This window comes from Labrus bergylta, chromosome 10 (genome assembly GCF_963930695.1).
Source record: "Labrus bergylta chromosome 10, fLabBer1.1, whole genome shotgun sequence".
Taxonomy (NCBI): domain Eukaryota; kingdom Metazoa; phylum Chordata; class Actinopteri; order Labriformes; family Labridae; genus Labrus; species Labrus bergylta.
The window spans coordinates 16911695-16934508 of NC_089204.1; the positions used below are offsets into that span (position 1 = coordinate 16911695).

At 39.2% G+C, this 22814-nt stretch overlaps 1 protein-coding gene across 1 annotated transcript in view; it reads left to right on the forward strand.

The window, feature by feature from the left end:
* Positions 1-1497: 1497 nt before the first annotated feature.
* bcl2l11 (BCL2 like 11) overlaps positions 1498-22814 on the forward strand; it is a 22569-nt gene continuing 1252 nt past the window's right edge. Inside the window, exons 1-4 of the mRNA XM_020639051.3 lie at positions 1498-1850; positions 3941-4353; positions 8245-8363; positions 19887-22814. The exon at positions 19887-22814 is cut by the window's right edge and continues 1252 nt beyond it. Coding sequence (XP_020494707.1) covers positions 1834-1850; positions 3941-4353; positions 8245-8363; positions 19887-20051 — 714 coding nt within the window. The 5' untranslated portion in view covers positions 1498-1833 and the 3' untranslated portion in view covers positions 20052-22814. The remainder of the gene's footprint in view (positions 1851-3940; positions 4354-8244; positions 8364-19886) is intronic.

Genomic DNA, 22814 nt, shown 5'->3' on the forward strand with positions numbered 1-22814 from the left:
CTTCTTCATTATTGTCTTCATTATTGCCACCATCATCATCATCACTCTAAACAGGATGTTAAAATCAAAAATTGTGATTTAAACACAATTTAAGATGAACCAAGCCAGATGCTTACATCCACACACATTTTCCCACACTCTGAGGAATTGATCAGTATTGAGCACATGTAAATGGTATTGATTGTCGCACCCTTTTGTCTGCTATTATGGATTTGTCTGCACTTTTGTGTTAAACTTTACACCATGTGTGCGTGTGTGTGTGTGTGTGTGTGCGTGTGTGCGTGTGTGTGTGTGTGTGTGTGTGTGTGTGTGTGTGTGTGTGTGTGTGTGTGTGTGTGTATGTGTGTGCATGTGTCCAGCCATCAAAGGCACACCCACTTCTGCCTCAGCAGCAAGGAGCCAGAGCTACAGGCAAGATGCAACACTTGATTTAATACGATGATGACATCTTTGAACAGAATAATGTTTCATTAACAGTACTTTCTTTTGGGAGCTAGAAAAAAAACATTCATATAGCAAGTTACAACATCTTATTGTCAAGAGACGTGTCAGTGTTGGTTAAATGTTTTTTTTCATGTTCTCAACATTCTCACAGATCTGTTTCAAACAGTAAAAGAAGACATTATCACATGTAGTAGATATTATGGTGTTAATAAATACATAAGTATAATTTTAGTGCATAATTAGGTGCATTTATCCATTTTTTCCCCAACACAAACACATCTTCCTGCAACTTTGGAAAACTTGCGAGAAATTAAAATGTGTTCCCAATCAATTTGTAATTCATTCTTGGAATGTTTCTTTTAAATATTATTCATAACTAATAGTGATACATTGACTACATAAGCCCATGTGGACAAAATACAGTGATGACCAAGAAATCAGCAAAACAAGAAATATAAATTGTCTGTGATATGTTACTCTCTAATTATTCAGAATTAATCCTAATACACATTTAATGGGCAGGATATTATAATGCTAAAAGTCACAGCTGTTAGTCACCTTCATTCAGGGTACATCAGAAAAACCTCTGATCATTACAGCATCCAGCTTATAAGGATTTAGCATTACTTCATTACACTCACAGTAAAACTCCATTCAACACAAGACACAGTGGGAGTCAAAGTGATTATTAAACATTTTTATTGCAGATAAATAATTTCGATTTTTGTCCTTTTTTGACGTTTATTCTAAGGGCATCAGACACTTGATGCTTGTAATGGCTGGTAAGAGGCAGAGGGAGACAGAGTGAGTGAGTATAAAACTTTTTTATTGTTGATTATTCATTTAGATTTTTGTCCTTGATTTTGTTATTGTGACTTTTATTCTTTGGGCATCAGACACTTGACGCTAGTGATGGCTGGTAAGAGGCAGGGGGAGACAGAGGAAAGAGAAAAGAGCCAGGACAGAAACCCCACCCACACAGGAGGTGGACCGCGTTTAGGAGGAGGGGCGGTACTCGTATCACACACAGAGTCAAAGAGTGAACATTGTATATTCTAAGAGAGAGACAGACGGAGAGAGGAAGGAAACCCTCACAGTGCAGACAAAAGCGGGTTTCTCGCTGGACTTTGTTTACCTCATCTGCTGCCGTTTCCACTCGAACGAGGCGGATTATTCAACCACTCAGCGGGGGAAACTTCAGCGCAAACTCTGGGAATTATTTCATTGTCATTATTTGAAACTTTTGTTTTTCCTGAAGTGTGTGTTTTTTCCTCACTTTGGACCTTTGGATTCTATTTTTGGACTTGCGGTATTATAATCAAGACATTTCTTATTACCAACTTGTCACCGTTTTATTTTCTGAGGCGTCGGTGATGGCCCACCACTGACATGCACCGTCCGTCCAGGTGAGTTGTTTTTTTTGACACTATGACTTTAGAAAGACGCAGTTTTCCCTCCGTGCCCACCGGCATGTCAGTTGTCACGCCGCAGTCAGCGGTATTTACACCTCATTTAGAGTTTCTAAATACAAAAAAAACCCACAACAACATGACTTTAACATATTATGCTCTTGCCGAAAAAGGTTGACGTAATCTTTGTGACGAATGTTTATTATGCGTTAACAGTGACAAAAAAAACAAAAACAAATTGAACTTCATTCGATGCTCTTTATTTAATGTACATATATGTTTTAAGCTGCAGTATTACAGAAACAGTTTGTTTCGTGCATAATATGAAGAAGGCTTTTGGAATATGCCAGTGCGTTTTGCAGCGATCCTTTGACGTGCCGGTCTGATTGTCAACGCAGTGCGCTGGCTTAAGTTCCTTTTAATAACCCATTACTTGGGAGTGCGTGTGTGTAAAGTGTGTAGACCTGTTTAATGCAGAAAAACCGTATATGTGTCTTAGATAATGTGAATATATATACGCGAATTTCTCGTTTCCAGTCTAAAGAGTGTGCTAATTTGTGTTGACAGATTAGAGAGGGCTTTGTTATGATCGAGGGCACTGAGTTCAGCCGCCTGTTACTTTACCACGTCAGGCAATGAGTCCACGTGAGTGTTTTAAGAACCATTAAAGCCAGTTCATGTTTAACTGTTCTGTGATTAACACTTGTGATAATAGTCAATTACCGGACAAGTAAAGATTCACGTTAGCGCTGAATGCCTCAATAAGTTTGCGCGCAGACCGGTGGGAGGCGCACGAGGTTTGAAAAAAAAAAAAAAAAGAAGTAGTAAGACTTTTCCAAGAGACACACAGTTAAAGATTTAGCACTGTGAGACCTTATCAATTGCTCCTTTAGTATTCTGGTGTTGTGGTTTTTCCTCTCTCCCTTGCGCCTTTTTTTTTTCTCTAAGTCTTGTGGCCATTCCTCTCTACATGCAGCCTGCACGCTTTACATCTCTCATCGCAGCGCTTGGATGTGCAGTAAAACCAAAAAGACAAGTTCATTTTTTCATGTGGGTGAAGGACAGACGTCACCACCAGTTTAAGTGTGGTTTATAGCGCTGTTTCTCAGTGCGTAAAAAGGCAAAAGCACTGTTGACATCAAAGGTGCGTAAAAGTGTTTATAGCAGTGCATGTGATCGTCGCGCTGACAAATGTAATGTTTGAGGCCATTTTGGCACAGAAGTAGGTCATTGAAGCTGGGAATATGTGCGCGTGGGGAGCTGTAGTTTAGTCTGGACAAACAGGAAGCGCTGCAGTTAAATAGTTAAGTCCATTTTTAGAATGTCACGTTTAGTCTGCCATTTTTTGTTTTAATCGCCAAGATGTGCAAAGTTGAATGCAGTTGTTCATGTCAGTGCAACTCTGTCTAAGTTAAATTACTGTTTGATCAGGATCATAATAGGCTTCTTTGAGAAAACTAGTTCGTTATAGAGTCATGAGCATACACGTAACACAATAACTGAAATGTTGCTTTAGTGGTTTAATAAAAAATAAAAAATAAAACGAGACATCCAGGCGGACTGTGGTCCGTTCTGTGCATTTATTTGAGGCTGTTTTTGTGTGACGCAGTTGAAGTTAGTCCAGCCGCTTCCTTCATGCGTGATTATTTTCTCTCCACAAGTCAAACAAAGATCTGCTGCAATCAGCAACTTCTGACAAACAATGGAGACGCACCGGGGCCAGTTTGGGCAGGAAACCAGGACTACCACTTGGACAGCGACATATTCACTGCACATAAAACTGACCCAGCACACACTGCATGACTTCAAAGGGAATTCGCTGCCATATTATATTAAACTACCAACTATTTGTAAAAGATAACAGCACTGCAGTTTGCACGTCCGCGTTTAAAAAAAAATGACTTCGATCACTGAGGTCCGGGCGGATCTACGTGGAAAATTCGAACGCACGAGTCCTGGCAGTGCATTGCGCGTCTGCACATCCAGCTGCAGCTCCACGCGCAGCAGAGACTTGAGGCTGTAGGCTGTATTGGGGAGAGATAGGGATGAAAGCCCACCCTGACGGTGCCGCTCTGTTCATCCAACAGACCACCGAACCGGTTGGATGGCTCGCCCACAGTAACGGAATCACACGGGACCAGAGGAGATCCACCACAAACCTCCCGTTCAGACAACAGCGGGGGGCGAAACTTTGGCCGCACCGATTCCACGGGAGGAGGAGAGCCGGACTCACCGTCCCGGTGCAGATTCAAACCAGTCTCCCCTGTGGACAGCCTCGGCGTGTTCCAGAAGAGATCTATATTTCACCTTCCTCGCCGCGCCTCGAGTGGATACTTCTCCTACGACGGAGACTCGCTGCCGAGCTCTCCGCTCTCCCCGAGGCCGCTGACGGCTGACAAAGCCACGCAGACTCCCAGCCCCAGTGGCCAGGTGATGCAACACGCTCTGCAGCGCATGACTGAGGCGCACGGAGGAGGACCGGGGACGCAGCAGCAGTACGGTGAGCACATGCAGGCACTTTGCATACTTAACCGGTGAATCACCCAAACTAACCACGCGCAAGGGGATATGTTCAGGAATGTCATTTCAAAGTCCTTTGACATTGGGACTCACAAATAGCTGTGTCTAAACTGGTTAGAAAACAACTGAATATGTCAGTCAGTCAAAACTGATTTCCTCAATACTTAAAACAATAATGTTATAAGTCAAAAATCTGAAATAAACAACCCCCTCATAAAATTTTATCTGCAGAATCAGTTAGAGTTTGGCTACAAGAAGGTAGTAAACTGTGATCCCAAAAGTGTTTAAAGTAAGTGTCTGATACAGTGGTGAAAAATAAATGAATGCACTTCCTGATACAATATAAATACAGCACTTGTTCTGTGGGAAGTTCTCAATCTGAGTCTGCCCTATAATAAGCTGCTCGGGCTGTTTCACAATGAAGTGTAGCTGCTGTTGCTGCTGTGTGGGTGTTCAGCAAAATATGAAACCTGATAGGAGCCCAGCACAGCTCCCTGAAGCTTCTTTTATCACAGATTAGGTTTGGGCGGGAGGTGGTGTTGAATGTTAACAGTGATAATAAAAAGATGAAGAAACACATATCAGGATGTTTTTGTTCACCCCCTCCCACTAGATCTTACTCACAACTTTTTTTTTCTTTTACACCACTTTGTAACCACCAAACATCACTCTTTTGGCACAAAGAGGGAAATCTAACAAATCCAGGCTGCTACATGCAGATCAAAACACACTAACGTGACTCCACACAGCTGTCAAACCAATTTTAACTCCATTATACAACAAGTCATCTTCCAGCTGAGTCATATCAGCTGCTTTTTAGTGTGTAAAACCCTACAAATACTAGAGGAAAGATTGAAACCACACTCAAAGCTAATCTGATTGGAATCCATGACTTAAATACATATTTTTCTCAAGAATACACAAAACCTGGACAGTGTGGACTTAATTCTCTCACATTTCTTGACATAAAACAAATTAAACCATTTAATCTTAAACCTATTTCAAGGTCAATGATCAAATATTATTTTAATCTCTGTCATTATTGTCTGTTTCAAAGATGTTTTATTCCATGGACTCAGACAAAAACATGTTTGGCATTGGGTTTTGACAGCAACATTTATTTTTTCTTTCTTTCTTTCTTATCTATCTTTTTTTAACGAGTTTGATTAAGCGTCTCGGGAGGCTTTGGAAGAGCTGCTGATGTTGGTTTGCAGCCTTGAATTCACAGTTTTAATGGAATCCTGCTGAGTCAGATTTACAGGAAGGAAGAAGGGTCTTCATTTCTCATTAAACCAACCACGCCCCAGGGTGTGTGTGTGTGTGTGTGTGTGTGTGTGTGTGTGTGTGTGTGTGTGTGTGTGTGTGTGTGTGTGTGCGTGTGCGTGTGCGTGTGCGTGTGTGTGTGTGTCTGTGTGTGTGAGAGAGAGAGAGAGAGACAGAGTATCACAAAATAAGCTGAGCCGATTAGTTTGAATCAATACAACTTTAAATGCAACAAAAATGTAAATGCTTATATCAGGTCACTTCTCTGAGCTCAGATCCTGTCTTTATTTCTGCCGTTTATATAAAAACAGAATACGACAGATGTTCAGAGGCAGATGATCATGACAAGGGCAGAAGCTTTGTGCTGCTACTTTATTATTGAAACTTATGAATGCACCTACTCTTCTACAGCTGATAAAAATAAGGAACTGTTTTCAGATGAAAGCAATATTTTACTCTAAAAATAAATCCTGTCCTGATTTATTCCCGCCTGCAGTGGTGCTGCCGAATGCTTTCAGCTGAAGTTGTCTGGTAACAAACAAAACGGAGGCATGAGGCACAAAAAAAAAAAACAACTTACAAAGTAAATCCCTTCATAGTGTTGTTGCTGTATATGATAAATAAATCAAAGTTGTAATGACAAGTTCTCTCATCCTGATACGATTTAGGAAACTTGTTTTCTCCCGCTTCAAATGCAGAGACATGTCGTTTTGCGCGTTAGAATTGTGTGAAATGTAGAAATTTAACCTTTAATCCAACCTTTGCTTTAGCCTCCTTTATATCTAAGTGCATTCTAAAAAGGGTTCCTCTTTGAGGATGGTTGTATTTGTAGTTAAAAAAAAAAGTAATGTATGGAGGCTAAAGCAAAACTTCCTCAGTGTATTGTAACCTCTTTATGTATGACTCTGCTTTTTATAATAGCCTTGATTAGCTTCACTGATTGCTTTGTGTCTCTTTTATTGTTTCTCATTGTAACCAGACAGACAAGACACCAGTCAAAACACATCAGTGTATGTGTTTGTGTGTGTGCGTGTGTGTGTGTGTGTGTGTGTGTGTGTGTGTGTGTGTGTGTGTGTGTGTGTGTCTGACATTCATTAAGTACGCCAATCAAAATGGGTCTGTGTGGATGTGTGTGTGTGTGTGTGTGTGTGTGTGTGTGTGTGTGTGTGTGTGTGGCAGTCAAAATAGGCCTGCAGGTCTTTTGTAATAAGCAGACAGAAATCCTTTGCCTCTCTTTCAGTCCGCTACATCCATCAGAAAGAACAGATAAGAAATAAACACACATGCACACACACACACACACACATACACACACACACACACACACACACACACACACACACACACACACACACACACACACACAGGCATACAAAACATCATACATTGTCCTCTGTGTAAAAGAAACATCTGAGTTATCGAGACTCCTGGCATGATGGTGTGTAAAGGAGCAAGATAAGGTGCTGGAGCTTAAGCAGGAATCCGTTTATCATCCTGTTGTTGTCTCTCTCTGACAGCGTGATTACAGCTTCACTATCAAAACACACTCCTGCAGCAGGAAGATCACACCTTCAGTCAGGTGGCTTCAGTTGCAGCCAGAGACGAACTGCAGACTTTGATGCAGTTTTGTCTTTGCCTTGTATATATCTGTAAAGGTTTAATTTGAACACAACTCCAGTGGACAGTGATTGATGCCTTTATATCAGGAATACATGAAAGAGAGAAATCTTTGTTCATAGTTTACAAAGGTATAAATGACTGTTTAAGGGAGGAGTCATTCATTCCTTATTCAGGGGAAATCAAGACATACTTCATGTGACAGTTTGTGTAATCTGGATTATGTTTACGTGTCATCCAAGACATGACTGAAGGTATGACTCTAATTTTGTCAACTTTTAATTGCTTGCCCTGCAGCATCATCAACCCACTATGAGCAAATTGTGTAATCGTTTAATACATCCTTTAATTTTGTCCTTATAAAACAACTGAAAGCAAAGAGGCATGAAGGGTGAATTACATCGTCGGCGTGTTGTGTTACACAGAACGTAAGCATTGGGCCAGCATTCAGATACAAACCATGAGCTCTTGTGGATGTTGTGGGTGAATTGTTTTTTTGGCGTGGCTGGAAAGCAGCCTCTTTGCGTCAATGCTTGAATATTGGAGGATGTGAGAAATATTATGTCTGGGTTTCATAACATGCATGAGTCATAAGTGAAGATGGGTGAAAGGGTCAAAGCCTTTCATAGTCATACAACATTTCAGATTGAAAATACAACAGATAACCACGAAAATACACGCATGCATTGAGTTACCCTTTACTCTTAAATTCTACAAATCACACATCACTTATCCACTGCTAGGTGTTTGAATTGTGAGGGCTCCGGGCCACAGGCTCAGTCAACATTGAGTTAACTTATTTGGCAATAGATTGTGATTTCTCTTGTTTAAATAGCTACAAATCATCTACAAAATCATTCACACATAAAGCTGCAGACTCCGGTCTACTTCATTTTGTTCTTCACATGTCTCAGTAGAGGGGCTTCAAGCATTTAATCATTACAAAACTGTACTAAACTAGTCAAATATATTTGATTTATCTCTGTTTCAGGGCACTCTCCCAGCCTCACTAGCCGGCGACAACGGACTGCAGCAGGGGACATGCAGGCGGAGGCTATTGGACGAGATCTCCAACGCATTGGCGACGACTATAATAGACTACTGCTATGGGTCAGTGATTACAGACACTGCTAGTGTGTGTGTGTGTGTGTGTGTGTGTGACAGAGAGAGACAGAGTTTGATCTGCGAATAGAGGGTCACCACCTCTGACGTCAGTTGTGAAAAACAAAAACCAAAAACACATGGGTGGTCAGCTGGCACACATCCATCCCAGAGTTGGTTGCCATCTAGATTTGACTCTGTGATTGCGTTAAATCACTCATTAATTGATTCATGTTCCAATCCAGCAGGTTTAAATGATTTCTTTGTGTGCTGCAATTAGTTAGTCATTTTTTTATCAAGTAACCTTAATCATCTGAAGCACAGAAATCAAAGAAAACATGAATTAAATCAACAGCACACTGTTTGAATATGAAGCGGGACGCTGTTTTAAAATGAGTAATATGCTCGGAGGGGCAAGAACCAAAATTGGGGGGATTTTGACAAAATAAAATGTTGCCATGGGTGATCTAAGGGAGCCTGAGAGCAGCTGGTTGTTACCACTTGGCTTGGGGTGAGAAATTAGACAATTATGTTTTATCAGTAAATAACCAAGAAGACGGCCTGAAGCTGCATAAAATCTAGATGCCACAGTTACCACTTTATGAAAAAAAGGAAAAAACAAAAACAAAAACAAAAAAACAGGCATAGGAAACAAGAAAAGATGCATCTTTATTCTTTTCTCCTCTGCTGACCCATGAGCTGAGCAATGGGAAAGAAACAACAATGAAACTAAGTGCTACTACTCGGGAGGGGCTCATCCCCTCGCGTATAAAAAGTTGTTTAATTGAGGGACTAGAGAAAAGAAGAATAAAATACTGTACTCACTGCTTAACTGCGTTTTTAGGTCATGGTCTTTTGGGGTAAATTTACATGCAGTGTGAAGATACAAGCATAATAAAGATCGCAAGCATTAGCATGCTAACACAACAATGCAGCGCGAGTTGTTTTGGTTTCATGCTGGTGCTCATGGCCGACATCAGCTGGATCAGAAAAATTGCATATAAAGCCTTTAAGGGAAAATAAAATCGTTTTCAGAGTCTTCTTAAGTAGTGATTAAGAAACGGAGACCATGTTTCGTCAGGGACTTGGCGTTTTGACCACTAGGAGCGCTACAGAAAATTGTGCAGCAAACCAGTTGCATTATCATTATCATCATTATTATTATAAACTTTAATCAGGAAACTGAAGATTTATCAGTAATCAAATTATTGCAGTGAATATAAATCTTTAAATAGTCCAGTTTAGTTCACTGTAAAGTTGATTTCCTCTTGGATTCTATTTCCTTGGCAACATTTCTGCTTCTTGCATCATCACTGTTTTATGTAATCCTCTATCAAGGAGCTGACTGGAGCTTTGGGAAGTCATTGAAGGAGAGGGAAAAATAAACATCAGCGTGTGCTTTAATCTCAGCAGAGAAACAGAATTTTTGAATAAAGCCGAGAGCAGGCGCAACAGAACAGAACAGAACCGAACTGTTTTTAAGCGAGGATATTAAAATGCTCCCTTAGTGTCAAAAGCTTAACTGTGATAAAGATACAACTCACCAGCCGAGCAGTCTAATTAGTCTGAAACGTTCTTCTCTCTCTGTTTAACTTTCTGAGCACCGAAATATGTTTAACCCTCTCTGCCCGTTTAGATTCTGCACCCCCCCCAAGAAAAAAAAAAAAAGCATACATACTTACTACATATGAAAGGTCTTTAAGAATGTGATTTAAGTGCACTTGTGGTTCCAGCAGTCATCACATCTCTCTCAGACCCATCATTTACTCAGCAGGGCTACTCATTTATCTTTCAAGTTTCAGATTTGATAAATCCCTGAATTAATCTGCCCTCTGGATGATCTAACTTACTGTCGACATGCTCCTTGAACATTTTACCGAGTAAGATTTTGTCTAAGTCTCGCCTGCCGCATCGCTCAAGAATTGTAAAAACTCTTGGAAGCTGGGATTAGTTACATGTCAGGATTTATGTGAGACAAAGCGGGTTTGCCGTTCACAGCTGTGACTAAAGCTGCAGAGGAAGAGAAACAGAGGGAGGTTGGAAAAATATGCAAGAATTTGATGAGTCAATGATGTGACTCAACACTAACAAGGTGCCAGAAAGAAAAAGAAAAAAAAGACAATGATGTGTCTTTGTATGTCTTGTACGTCTCATCAAGATACCATTTCTTTCCTCAAGAGAACTAAACATGTTGTAGTTTGTTCTTCTAAGAATGATTTCACAAGTAAATAGGCTAACTAAACAGTCTTAACCATGAACGTTTATACAAAGACAACAAGGGTACACCAATTTAGAGATCAGGGATAGAATGCCCCATTGTGGTTGAGCAAACCTATGTTCACTAATGGGAAGCTAGGAAGCAAGCATGTCTTTGTCAATCTGCTTCCAGCTCTAACTGGTGGGTTATTGTGTGTGATACCATGCAGATAACATAATTATGTATTTTTTTATAGCTTAGCTAACAGTGTGCTAAACCCAGAGTACAGGAGTTTGGGTAAAGAAAGATAGAAAGAGAAAAAAACTGTGTAACATTGCTGTTGGATAGCAGGCATCTGAACAAATGCTGGCACTTTAAGCTTGCATGGGGGAACAAAGTCATTGGGTCAAATGTCTGCTTGGAAGTGGTAAACCCATTTTAAGGTGGTCCTATGTCTCCATAGTTTTCATGGCAAAAGCACAGCCGGTTTCACAACCAAGCACTTGGGTAGGACCACCACTTCAAGCTTTTTCATTGATCTTTGGATTCTTAATGAGTCAACATGTCTGGTGTCTCACCTGAGATCATCGTCATCAGATCATCTCTACGACTGATCACATCTGAGTTCTTGATCAACATCAAACACACCAGAGGTATTATATCTTCAAGCCAAAAAAATGTGACAGTCAAGAGATCAGAGAGATACATGAGTTTCAAGAAGTCCTCAACAATGCAGTGAACTACTCTGTTATAAAACAGGCCCATCAGGATGGATGAATCATCGTGAATCATATCATGCGCAACTTCAAGTTTAAGTCCAGCTGGGTTCAACAGAGGTGAATCATTGACGCTATTAAATAATTATTTTTACTTGCAAACAATTGCTTTAAAACAATTACCAGTTGTGATCTGTTTTTTTTCCGCCTCATACTTTATTTTAATTACAGCTTAGAAGTGAAATTCACAGATATAAAAAACGGTGAACAACAACAATTAGAACATTTATGAAAAAAAATGTTTCCTGATTGCAATTTCATTTGGCTAGTCCATTCATTGTTTCTCTGAGGATGAAGCCTGTTGGCTTTGATGATCACTAAGTGGATCATCAAAGCCAATACGGAGGCTTATCCTCTAGCACCATATTGGCTCGTGTCCACAGATAGCATTTTCCCCTGGCAGCGCCTGTTTTCCAATACAAAACCAATGTATTTCAGCTTTTACAGTGCTCACTGTCCTGAGTGCTCAAACGCCCTAAACGTCAGCTGTTTTTTTGTCCCTGTACTCACAGCGCTCTGAGTTGTACAAACTTTTAGAACAACGCCATGCTCATCAATGCCATTTCACCCTCACCAACCAATCAAGATCAAGAAGAGGTGGGACTTCTTACTTTTGTTACATGTCACAAAACTATCCAAAAGATGATGAAGTTTGGATCTGATATTCATGGTGACAAGTGGAACAATCCTTATGAATGAAGTGATCCTCTGACTTTACCCTGAGCGGTGCCGTAAAGTTTTATTTCAATGGTGGTGGCCAGAGGATTAGCCGTGATGGTTTTTTAGTAATCCTTTGCCTATTTCTGTAGCCCTTCAATAAGATTGCCTTTTGTGGTTTTTAGCCAAATTTTACTATCAAATACCCGCAAACCAAAGACATTCCCAGGGCATGGCGGCGTAGTGCATGGTGCTGACAGGCCGCAGCACGTGAAAAAGTATGTCAAAATTGGGGGTAGGGAAGCTTCAGGCAGCATCTCTAAAAAGACTATTATAGCTAGACAGAAAAGCAATTATAAAACAAAAAGAAAAGATGACATTGATCATATTTTAACACAAGAATTGTTATGATTATCCATATATGAAATTCCAGGTTCAAGTGGAAATTGTTGCACACTATGACAAGTTTCCACTTCATTACCAACTTAGCAGTCCATGACTGTTAAACAATGAGCTGCCAGCATGTTGCCACTGTTGACAAGAGAGCTGCATTCAGTTTCATTGGCTGAAGGCATCAGCCAAGAGGCAAAGCTGCATCACTTCAGGCTGTAGAGGCTATAAAATGACTCACATCATCTAAGAATACACTCACACACTAACACACAGGTGCTTCCTCTCGGTTCAGTTCATTTAATTGACAGGGAAACTAAGGAAGCGATTTTTAAGAATACTTTTGTATGCAGAACAACAATTAGAGGTTTTTGGTTTGGAAATTATGCATACATGTGTGTAATCACGCATAAAATCTGCAAATATGTTTTGTTCTCATTTAATTTAGCCTCTCTTGCCCCCTCCCTCTCTCAGTTAAACATTTACACAAGTGTGTCTGATTATGTATGTGTGTGTGTTTTTAATAGTCTACCAAAAAAGTATGGTGGCTGTGAGTGTATGTGTGTGTGTGTGTGTGTGTGTGTGTGTGTGTGTGTGTGTGTGTGTGTGTGTGTGTGTGTGTGTGTGTGTGTGTGTGTGTGTGTGTGTGTGTGTGTGTGTGTGTGTGTGTGTGTGTGTGTGTGTGTGATGGGACAGTCCAGTATCCGTGACAGTGTAGATTCATTACGGCTCAGCCCTGTGGTTAAAGTACTCTAAGGGAGCAAAGCACAAGGTCTAATTATCTTGCCAAAACACACAAACACACGCATGCACACTTAGAGACCGTCAAACACACACTCTGCAACACACGCACAAACTGTCATCTGTCAGTAAGAGTTGAAGCTCCTTGTCCTGCAGACAGAAATAACAAATAAAAAACACGACAGAGCAGTCGAGTGTTACTGGACGGCTGCTTGTCTTTTTTTGTTTGTGTGTCTGGGTGAGTGTGAAAGATGATAGTGTAAAAAATACAACATTTTTTTTTAACTCTTGTTCATCCAAAATTCCTTCATTGTTTCCATTTGTAAAATTTGGGACTAAACACTCTTTTATTCAGCATTTTGTGCCTGCTAGCTGAAGGACTATTTTGTTGAATTAGACCTGGATCCTGTGGGTGATCTAAAAAAATATTTTTTTTACCATCACCACATTTGTACTTAGCACTCTGAGGGCTCCTTACCAACAATAATCACATTCTGAGTTGAGTTCTGATGTCGAGAGAATGCAACCAAATGGCAAAATGTTCAAAAACACAGAAAATGCACTATATTTCATAAGTCAGACTTGAAGAAATACTTCTCTTCCCACTTTCTCTTTCCATTCACAAAGCTATTGTATTTGTATTTTGAGTTACAGTAAGTAAACTTTTAAATGTTGTAATTTTGGCTTTTATTGGGATTTAAATATAGCATAGTATTCCAACACTGATATTGCTTCTTTAATCAAATGTCTGAGTACTACCCCCTGCTAAAAACAATCTTTTCAGTACATAAGCTCATTAATCTGCTGCTTCATTAAATATGCAGTAGATCTGATCAAGCACTCATAGCTCTCTCCTTCCTTACTTATCTGATTATCATTACAAGCTACTCAGTTATGATGTTGCCTAAAGGCTACTTTAACTCAATGTTTAACATCAGTCTCTCACCTTGCTGCTGTCTCCTGCGCCAGGTGTTAATCTACTCCTCTGACTCCCACAGAGACAGTGGTAAACTTTATTAACGTAGTTTCTATTTGCCCTGAGATAAGGCATGGTTATTTGAAAATGTGTATCTGCAACACAGAAACAAAAGCATTAGCTAGCCATCCCCCATTAGCTGGGGTGGCAAATCTTATCTAACCATGGCTGTCCATCTACAGCCCGCTGGGAACTGCGGCTCAACTCAGGGAAGCCGGGCTGGATGGTGTTGTACCAAGAAATGCATGCCTGCCGAAAATTACATTCACCTCCCAGTACTGTTTTAAAACAATTAAACTAAGTTCAGTGATGATGAAGTCTCTGAAGTTTATACTTAGTAAACGTAAAGTCTACTGTTTGTTCTTTGGACTCAGTAGAAGATGCATTTACATAAGCCTGCGTAAATAGGACCTGCTAGCTTTAAGGGTGGATTCCAAATACGGCAGGATATAATTTTTGTCTGTCATATTTTGCATTCTCCAGCAGGATGCATGATATAGTATGAAAAAATAATAGCACTAAGCAGAGGAAGCCCTAGGTCCTCCGACTATAATTTCTCTTTTGTTACAGTTGCTCTTGTTTGTAACTTGCATCAACTCAGACACAGCGCTGCTACCAGCACGAACACCTGCACAAAACAGGTTGTTTGACGTTATGGACTTGCTAAATAAAGAAGGCTCGACCAAGCCGATGGTGTACAGCCAGGATCGATGGACGTAGCAAGGAAAAATGATTGCACCAGCAATGTGCAGTCATTGCAAACCAAAATGTGGTCATCAACTTACAGTAGGCTTATTTTTTGTACTGATCGGGCTACCGACCAATGGTGCCTGACCGTATTTATTTTACAGCCAAACTATATTTTTACCTGCATTTGGAGAGTGGCGGGTGCTAATTTTGGACCCTGTGTGCAGGTGTTGGTGTTTAATCAGTTTGCATGTAAATGACAACCAACAGATGGTTGATATTTGTTTTAAGAGAAGTGATTACTTAAACTGTTTTTTCTGATGGGGTTTTCTCCTTTAAAAAGTCTGAAACTGATTTTGTGAAGGCAAGTTTGAATAGTTGTTGTAGATTATAAGAGTGAAGAGAAGAAAGTAAAGAGAGAAAAAAACAAAGCCTGGGTCAGTTTGAGTGTGTGCACGTGTGCACTATAGTGTGCACTTGTAAGTGTAGCCTTGTTTTGAGAGCTATTTTAAGAGCTAGCATAGTAAGTTGTGGTGACCACACAAAATCACATGAGCTTCTTGGAATGAACTGACTCAATTTTTCCACTGTGAAAAAAAAAACAGTTAGATGAGAAATTTGAAAAGCTATGCATCAAAACTCTTTTTCCTAATGTCAAAAGATCTACTGTTTTAAAATAAAAACTGAATTAAAAAACAACAACAGATAAGTCTAGGTAAAGTAGAGCAATGGCACATACATTGTGTTCCTTATTTTGTCTGATTCTGTACTGTACTGAGTCTCATTGGATTGTCATGAGCACTATTATGCTCTTCTTACAGAGATATTCCAATCAGTGGCAAGCTTTAACAAAACATTTGAGACAATGCATCTGTGCCATACCTGATGTTAAAAAATATCTGTTTTGAATGACGGCCCTAAAGCCCCAATGTGTCATTTTCTTTTAGTCTGAAAATCAAATTCATTTTATGTTTCTGATGACATTCATATAACTCTTCCTCATCATGCTTTGTTAAAAAGCTGTGAATCAAAGTTTCTCGGAATGTCATCATAGTGTAAGTATCTCAAAATTCCAACTATTAAAATGTCTAAAACTGCTGCTGATCCCTTTCCATAGTTTCATAGTCAGGCATCATCAATATGCAACAATGGAGTACACGCTACAGTAAAACAGGGTTTCCGTCAGTGTACTTTATGTTGTGAGAATCATAAATTTGACAACATGGCCCCCGTCTTTTACTGTGAACTCTACACCATAGTGACAGTTAAATCATTGCAGCGGTTCATGAGGTGAGGAAAGAGCACAGAAATTCTGCCAACTTCAAAACCACAAAGACTGTCTGTCTTTCAAAGCTGTTTAAAGGAGAGCCATGTCTCTAATGTGCAACATTACAAACACTGCTGCAAGCAAATTGCATTTTTTTTACATAAATGTCAAGTTTTTACAACAGAAAAACAAATATACTTACGTAGAAAGTAAGTAAAAATGGTTTATCTTGAGAAATTAAATCTGAAGAATTGTATATATTACAAAAACCAAGATGAAGCTCTGAACAGCAAAACAAAAACAGTCCCTATGTGTGCAAACTGGGGTCAAACCCAGCATATCTTCTTCCAATGCACTGTAGTCCTTTTTCTGGATGTACTTTTTTTTTCTTTTTTGCCTCTTCTATGATGATTTCTCTGTCTACATATTCATGATGATCTCTATTGTTACTGAAGGAAATCAGAATTGTAAAACTGGTGCTATACGGAAGATCAGGATCAATTCTTGTTCAAATCAGTGTTCTTGCCGTGTTTGGTCCTCTCTAACCTATCAGTATGTGTTGGACTTGATTAGAATCAGAAGCAGAACTAGAAGCAGAATGATTCCACAAAAAGGGTTAACTACTCTTCCCCTCACCTGCTTCCTCCTCTGGCAGTCAGGGTTTCTGTGGTTTTGGCTGGCTTTTTCAATTTAAACCACAGCTTGACTCCTTCCATGCTCTTAAACATCCAGTTTTTTAGAGTCTTGCCCCAGGGAAAGAGGCTTATTCTGTGTCAGTGTATGCCTATATGCTGTTGTGACTCCATCAGGCTATTCAAATTCAAATTCAAAAAACTTTATTTGTCCCCGGGGGGCAATTCAAAGGCACACAGAGCAGTAAATTAACAACAGTGCAAGTAAACAAAACATTTTAGCCTAAATAGAAAGTGTCAATTTAAATACAACTTAAAGCTTAAACTTGAAACTTTAAGCTTTAAGCTTTAAGCCCACTATATTTGAAGGGCTCCAAAACAGGGCACCTTTCTACAAATGGAACTGATTCATACTCTCTTAAATATCTCACTTACACTTTGGAAATGCTTCAGCATGTGTGGAATGTTTCCTTATTTACCTTTATTTTCTGAGGATGGCTAAAATTGGTTTCACCTGGTATTATCAGTTTGTTGGTGTAATGGTGCCATTTGACATGGAGATCCCTTAAACCACCAGGACCCTTGTTCTGGAAGTGTTTTTTTTTCTTTTTTCTGGAAAGCTTCCCAGTCTGTTTCCACAAAGAGGATTTGCCCTTCCTCTTCTGTCCAGCGGCAGATCTGTTATCAGTGAGAGGCGGCATCTGCTGGTGTGATGGACTGATGCCAAGGCACAGGACTTCTGACTGCAGGGAGAGTAGAAAGGAAAACACCTGTTTCTGTCAAGTGTGCGCCAAGTGTGTCAGAATGACTGCAGACATGTGCTAAAATAGCAAGAGACAAGACATACTGTTAATGTTACAGTGTCGGTAGTGATAAGTTCACCTAATTACTTGATTTTCTTCTTGCAGATAATGTATTGTTTAAAGGAAAACTCACCTGAAGACTGGACAGCAGCGGTTATTTGGAATCTAATCAATTTGTAAGATTCGTAAATCCACCAGCTTATACTTCTTGGGCTGCCATTTTGATTTCCATAATTAGGGGAAATTCATGCCAATAATACTGGAAACGGTAAAGTAGTATGCAGTATCTTGTTAGGAGACTTTAATGGGGTAGTATATGTATGCATAGCTCTATTGGTTGATTTTAAATCAAGCTTACTACTCAACTACTGAAACAGTCCTAGCTTTTTTTTGGCTCCAGAGGTTCCCTTAAGTGTCGTCTTGGGTTAGGCCCGAAACAGTTGCATTGTGAGAAATTTAGGATGCAGGTGTTTTTTTACCATGACCCTTAGGAGGAAGTAAATGTCAGGATATGCGTCTGCTTCTGTTGCTTCGATTTTTACCTCTTATTTTGTAGACCCTCTGCCATTCCCCTCTATTTAACAGTTTAACAGTTGGGCCATTTTAAATAAATGATGTAGCCCTTTGATTCTACATTAACACCGGCAGCTATCTTAACATTATTATTTTAGCTTATTTAACACCTGTCATTAAAAATTCAAACATATAAACACATGTTGCGCATATGCATCCATTGACACACCACCCTGATGAAATCACACCTGGAGACAGGGAGGAAGAGGAAAGTTATGGCAGGATGTAGAGAACTGTACTTAACTGCTTCCCGTGGATGTAAACATGAGGTATATGTCCGTGTGTGGGCCTTTGATTTTGTTTGATCCAGGTACATTAGGGCGTTTACCTGAACATTTGATGTATATTACATGTAATTCAGAACATTTTATGAAATGTTGGAACACTATGCAAAATTCAAATGGAATTCATTTATTTACTCATGAACTGGCTAGACATGCTGCTTTAATTGGTCGCCTGATGGCAGAGTTTGTGCAGGTTAAACAACCTACAAGAATCTGCTTTTGTCACTCATTAACCACCGTCGAAAAGCAAAAATATCATCTTACATAGCTTCCCTTTTCTGAAACACTGTAGGCAAAATAGGCACTGAAACAAAATTGGGTTGTAAACATAAATTTTTCCTTGAGACATTTGAACTAGCTGACAAAGTGATGCTGTTTTACTATTTGCACCTTTTTCTTGAGGATCAGCCAACAGACGTTAACTGTTTACCTAGGACAGTGGTTCTCAAACTATGGTACCCTGTGGTGGTACGCAAAGGAATCTCCAGAATATATATATAAAAAAAACCTGTTCAGCATAAAACGACAATTTTTGTTGTTGTTGTGGTACTTTTAACTTAGCCATCTTGTATCTATTGGGTTGTATTTATATCAAATGTATTTTCCCTTATAATACAGAGGCTCTAGTTGCACGTAGCGCGCTCTCTCTCTCTCTCTCACACAGAAATTTGAAACAGGTTGTTGGTATAAAGTTGTCATTTTTATTGTTCTGCACTTTTATTGATTTGGGCAAGATTTGTCAGAGTTGTGTGGAGTTTAAGTGCCAGTTCTAGCGCTAGCCCTTAGTAGGCCTACAGCGTGGCTGCCAACAGTCAACAATAAATAATATTCTTTTTATGAATACATTTGCCTCCTGGATGAAAAGTGTGTAGAAATAGGCCTACAGTGTATTTTAACGTCTGCCGTAATGGTGGTACTTGGAGAGCCAAATATTTTCGGAGGTGGTAGGCAGTCTAAAAAGTTTGAGAACCACTGACCGAGGACATTTAGCTTCATTCTCCGTCATTAAGCACAATATGAGGAATGTGGCAATCAGGTACATACACAAGAACCTTTGTAAGAGGGTTTCAAAATGAGTCAGCTGACAAGCCAATGACAGTGTTCTCTGCAAAGTCATTGAGCTAAAGTTATCTTGTTTTTCCTACAGCTGATAAAATCTGCTCACAACTAATGTCATCTCAACTGGCAACCAGACATGGAGTTGAAATCTAGAAACAGGATATCTGATCTCATCTTTCGATCAAGGACCTAATTCTCATGATTTCAGAGTAAATCTACAACAATTCTGACAAACAACCAGTAATGTACCATAAAAGAATAGAAAACTTTACTAACAAAAGTGCAGATAAGCACATTTTCCATCAAATAAGGATCATCAAAGTGAACATAGTTGTCTTTTCCAATCTATCCTTGTTGCCATAGCATCTTCACTGCTGATCATTTTGTGTAAAGCTACTGCTCAGGAAACCGTCTGAAATTCAGCTGGGTGCATTATGCTTTATGTTCGTAACAACGTTTTTACAATAACATTTTCTACTCTCTTTTCCAGAGAATGGCAGGTAGACATGGTCGGCCTGAGGTCCATCCAAACCCGCAGCCGCACATCCAACCGGAGCCCACCATGCTGCTGTGTACGGGTCTCATGATCCTTCTGATTGGATGGATTATCTACTTGCGAGGCAATACAAACAGCCATGACCACTCTCAGGTGTAGCCTTTGGGAAACCCAGCAGACGTAGCATTTTTCTTTTATAATGTATCTGTATTCTATCAAATCTTGAGCCTCCTTTATGCTCTTGGGGAACGTTTGTCCCCAAATTCCTGCCCTTTACAACGGAGGAAGAAGACTTTGGACTATGTTTTTTATTCATTTTCGTTTTTCTAAGTCAACATCTTTGAGGAGCTATAATGCCTGGCTTCTCACCTCTGTTTATTGGTCACGGCCTCTGAGCCATTGTAATTCAACCAAAGAGCTGGAATTTTGCACTCCGTTCCAGGACTTGTCAGTTAACCCTGTGGAATTTAAAAGTGCCTTGTACAATTTCTTGTTTACTCTTTTAGCTTTTTTAAAGATAGTTGTATTGTACAGAGATGGTAAGTTGTTTGCCAGAGGTTGTTAAAATGTGAGGGTCCAGTCTGACAAATTCCCTATCTTTTCCCACTCAAGTTTTCACTTTGGTCATGTCAGATCCAGCATGCAGACTGGGCAAATGCATTTTTCATTTCTTTTTTTGCATTGTTTCTTATCATACAATGATCCTGAACGTCTGTGCCGTCTGATGCTTTGTTACTGTAAATTTCACGTCTACCTTTGAACTATTTCTTCATGATTATAAAATAATAGGAAATGTAAGTCTTTGCTTGCAAAAGAAGTGTAAAACAGAAAGTAAAGAATTTTGGGAGGAGGTAGAAAAACTGGATCAGGACTGGTCAGCTTATGCAATGATAAAATTACCTAAAACTTCCCGAAGAAATGAATCCTGTTTGAATATAACTCAATACTTGTTATTTCTGAATAATTAGAAAGTTTTGTTTTTTCCTGTGTGTCATATTTCAATACCCTGGTCAAGTTTTACAGACAATATCCCTTTATACATTGGTAAGGACCTGGTCCGGGTAATCTCTAGTCTGGTTTATTATTCTTTTAAAGGTACTTTATAATTACGCAAGAGTCCTGCAACCAAAAAATGAGAAACATTTTCAACTAGTCTTTTAAAGACTAGACAGAAAGGTCTAGTCTTTGAAAATGGAAATTTATTGTATTTCATGACAACTGTACAAGTTATTGAACAATGATGGTAAATTCTCGACAATGGGACCTGTTTATGTGAAAACTGAACATGCCTGGACACATTTTATCCGTTGCGCTGCATTTAGCATTGATTTTGAGGATATTGAAACTTTTTAGAGGGAGGATTCCGATCTTAGTTTTTACTAGAAATCTTGCATGTTTCTGTAACCACTGGAGCCAGAATTGATAGTGTCAGCAAGTGACTTCCTCCCTACTTACTTCAGTCTGAATTACCTCCTAATTCCTCTCTTTTCCAGACATCTTCTCTGGACTTGGATTTGTAAACTTATGATTAGACACAAGAGCATGCTACCTAACTTTTCAATACAATACATTTTCAATTATTGTCAGTAAGCAAACATATCAGTGGAGTGGAACTCAAAAGCACCAGATGATGAACAAATAGTGATGTCATGTTAGCCCTTTATACCATCATAAGTGTTTAAAAACTTTTACTCAATGCTGTTTCAATCCCAAACATTTTTCAACAATCACTTATGTCCAGCCTATGTTGAGACTCTGGATTACCTTCAAGCAGTTAGACTGCAGTTTGCAAACATAAATTTGTTGACAAGGTCATGTTATCCATTTATTAGCTCAAAGTGTGAAACTCTGCCAAGTTTCCTCGCGCCCTGCCAGGTCATTAAACCCTCTCAGAGAGATTTCTGGAAAACAACCAAGCACTGAATCATGCAGAGTCAAAGAGGGTTTTGTCACTGAATATTGTGCTAAAAGTAGGACATTAAACTGTGGTGGTGAAGGTTTTGGAAGACATTTTTATTTTTGTTTTTAAACTCTCTAGGCTCATCGAAACATATGTTCTGTTGTCATGTGAGGAATCACCACAAGTTTTGAAATAGCCTGTCTACTGAATACTATAACAAAGAAAACATAGCAAATGAAAGATGATTAAAAGGAATCATTACATAAAATAAAGATAAACAGTTGAGTAAAGTTAAATCTTTTTTGCAAAAAAACCCCAAATCGAAGTTTTTGAGCCACGATGGATGTTTCTTTTGTTGTCTTGACATGAATGCATCGCAGACTGTTAATTCAGCTTTCATCATCTAAATCTCTGAGATACAGGCTTTGATTGTGATAACATGGCTGTTAACCCTTGAAGTTTTGTTTTAAAACATGAAAAAACCTAAAGAGATTCATATGACTAAAAAGCAGTCAGATCAAAGTCATGTCTCTATAATAGAGACTGTTAGAGACAACAGACTCAGAAAACCACCAAAGTGAGGCCAAATTATCAAAAGATGCAAATTACAAAAAAAGAGAGACTCAAGACAACTACAAAATATTCACTGAAACTCAGAATAACCACAAAGAGATGCAAATCCAAAAAGACTGAAAATGACCCCAAAAAAAGGCTCAAGACAACTATAAGGATTTATGAAACATTAACAGAGACTTACAAAGAGACACTGCAAAAACACACAAAGATTCAAAACATAGAGAACCACAATAATACAAAAATTTCCCACCAACACCAACGTCATTCAAAACATCACTTAAAGGTGCAACTAGAGACATTAATTGATGGTAAAGGGATACACACATAAGAGTTAAAACTACAAAAAGAAACATGAACAATATATTATATTATTATATATTGAAACAAAACAAATACACAAAACAATCACAGAGACTCAGAATAACCACAAAAAAACTGCGAGACAC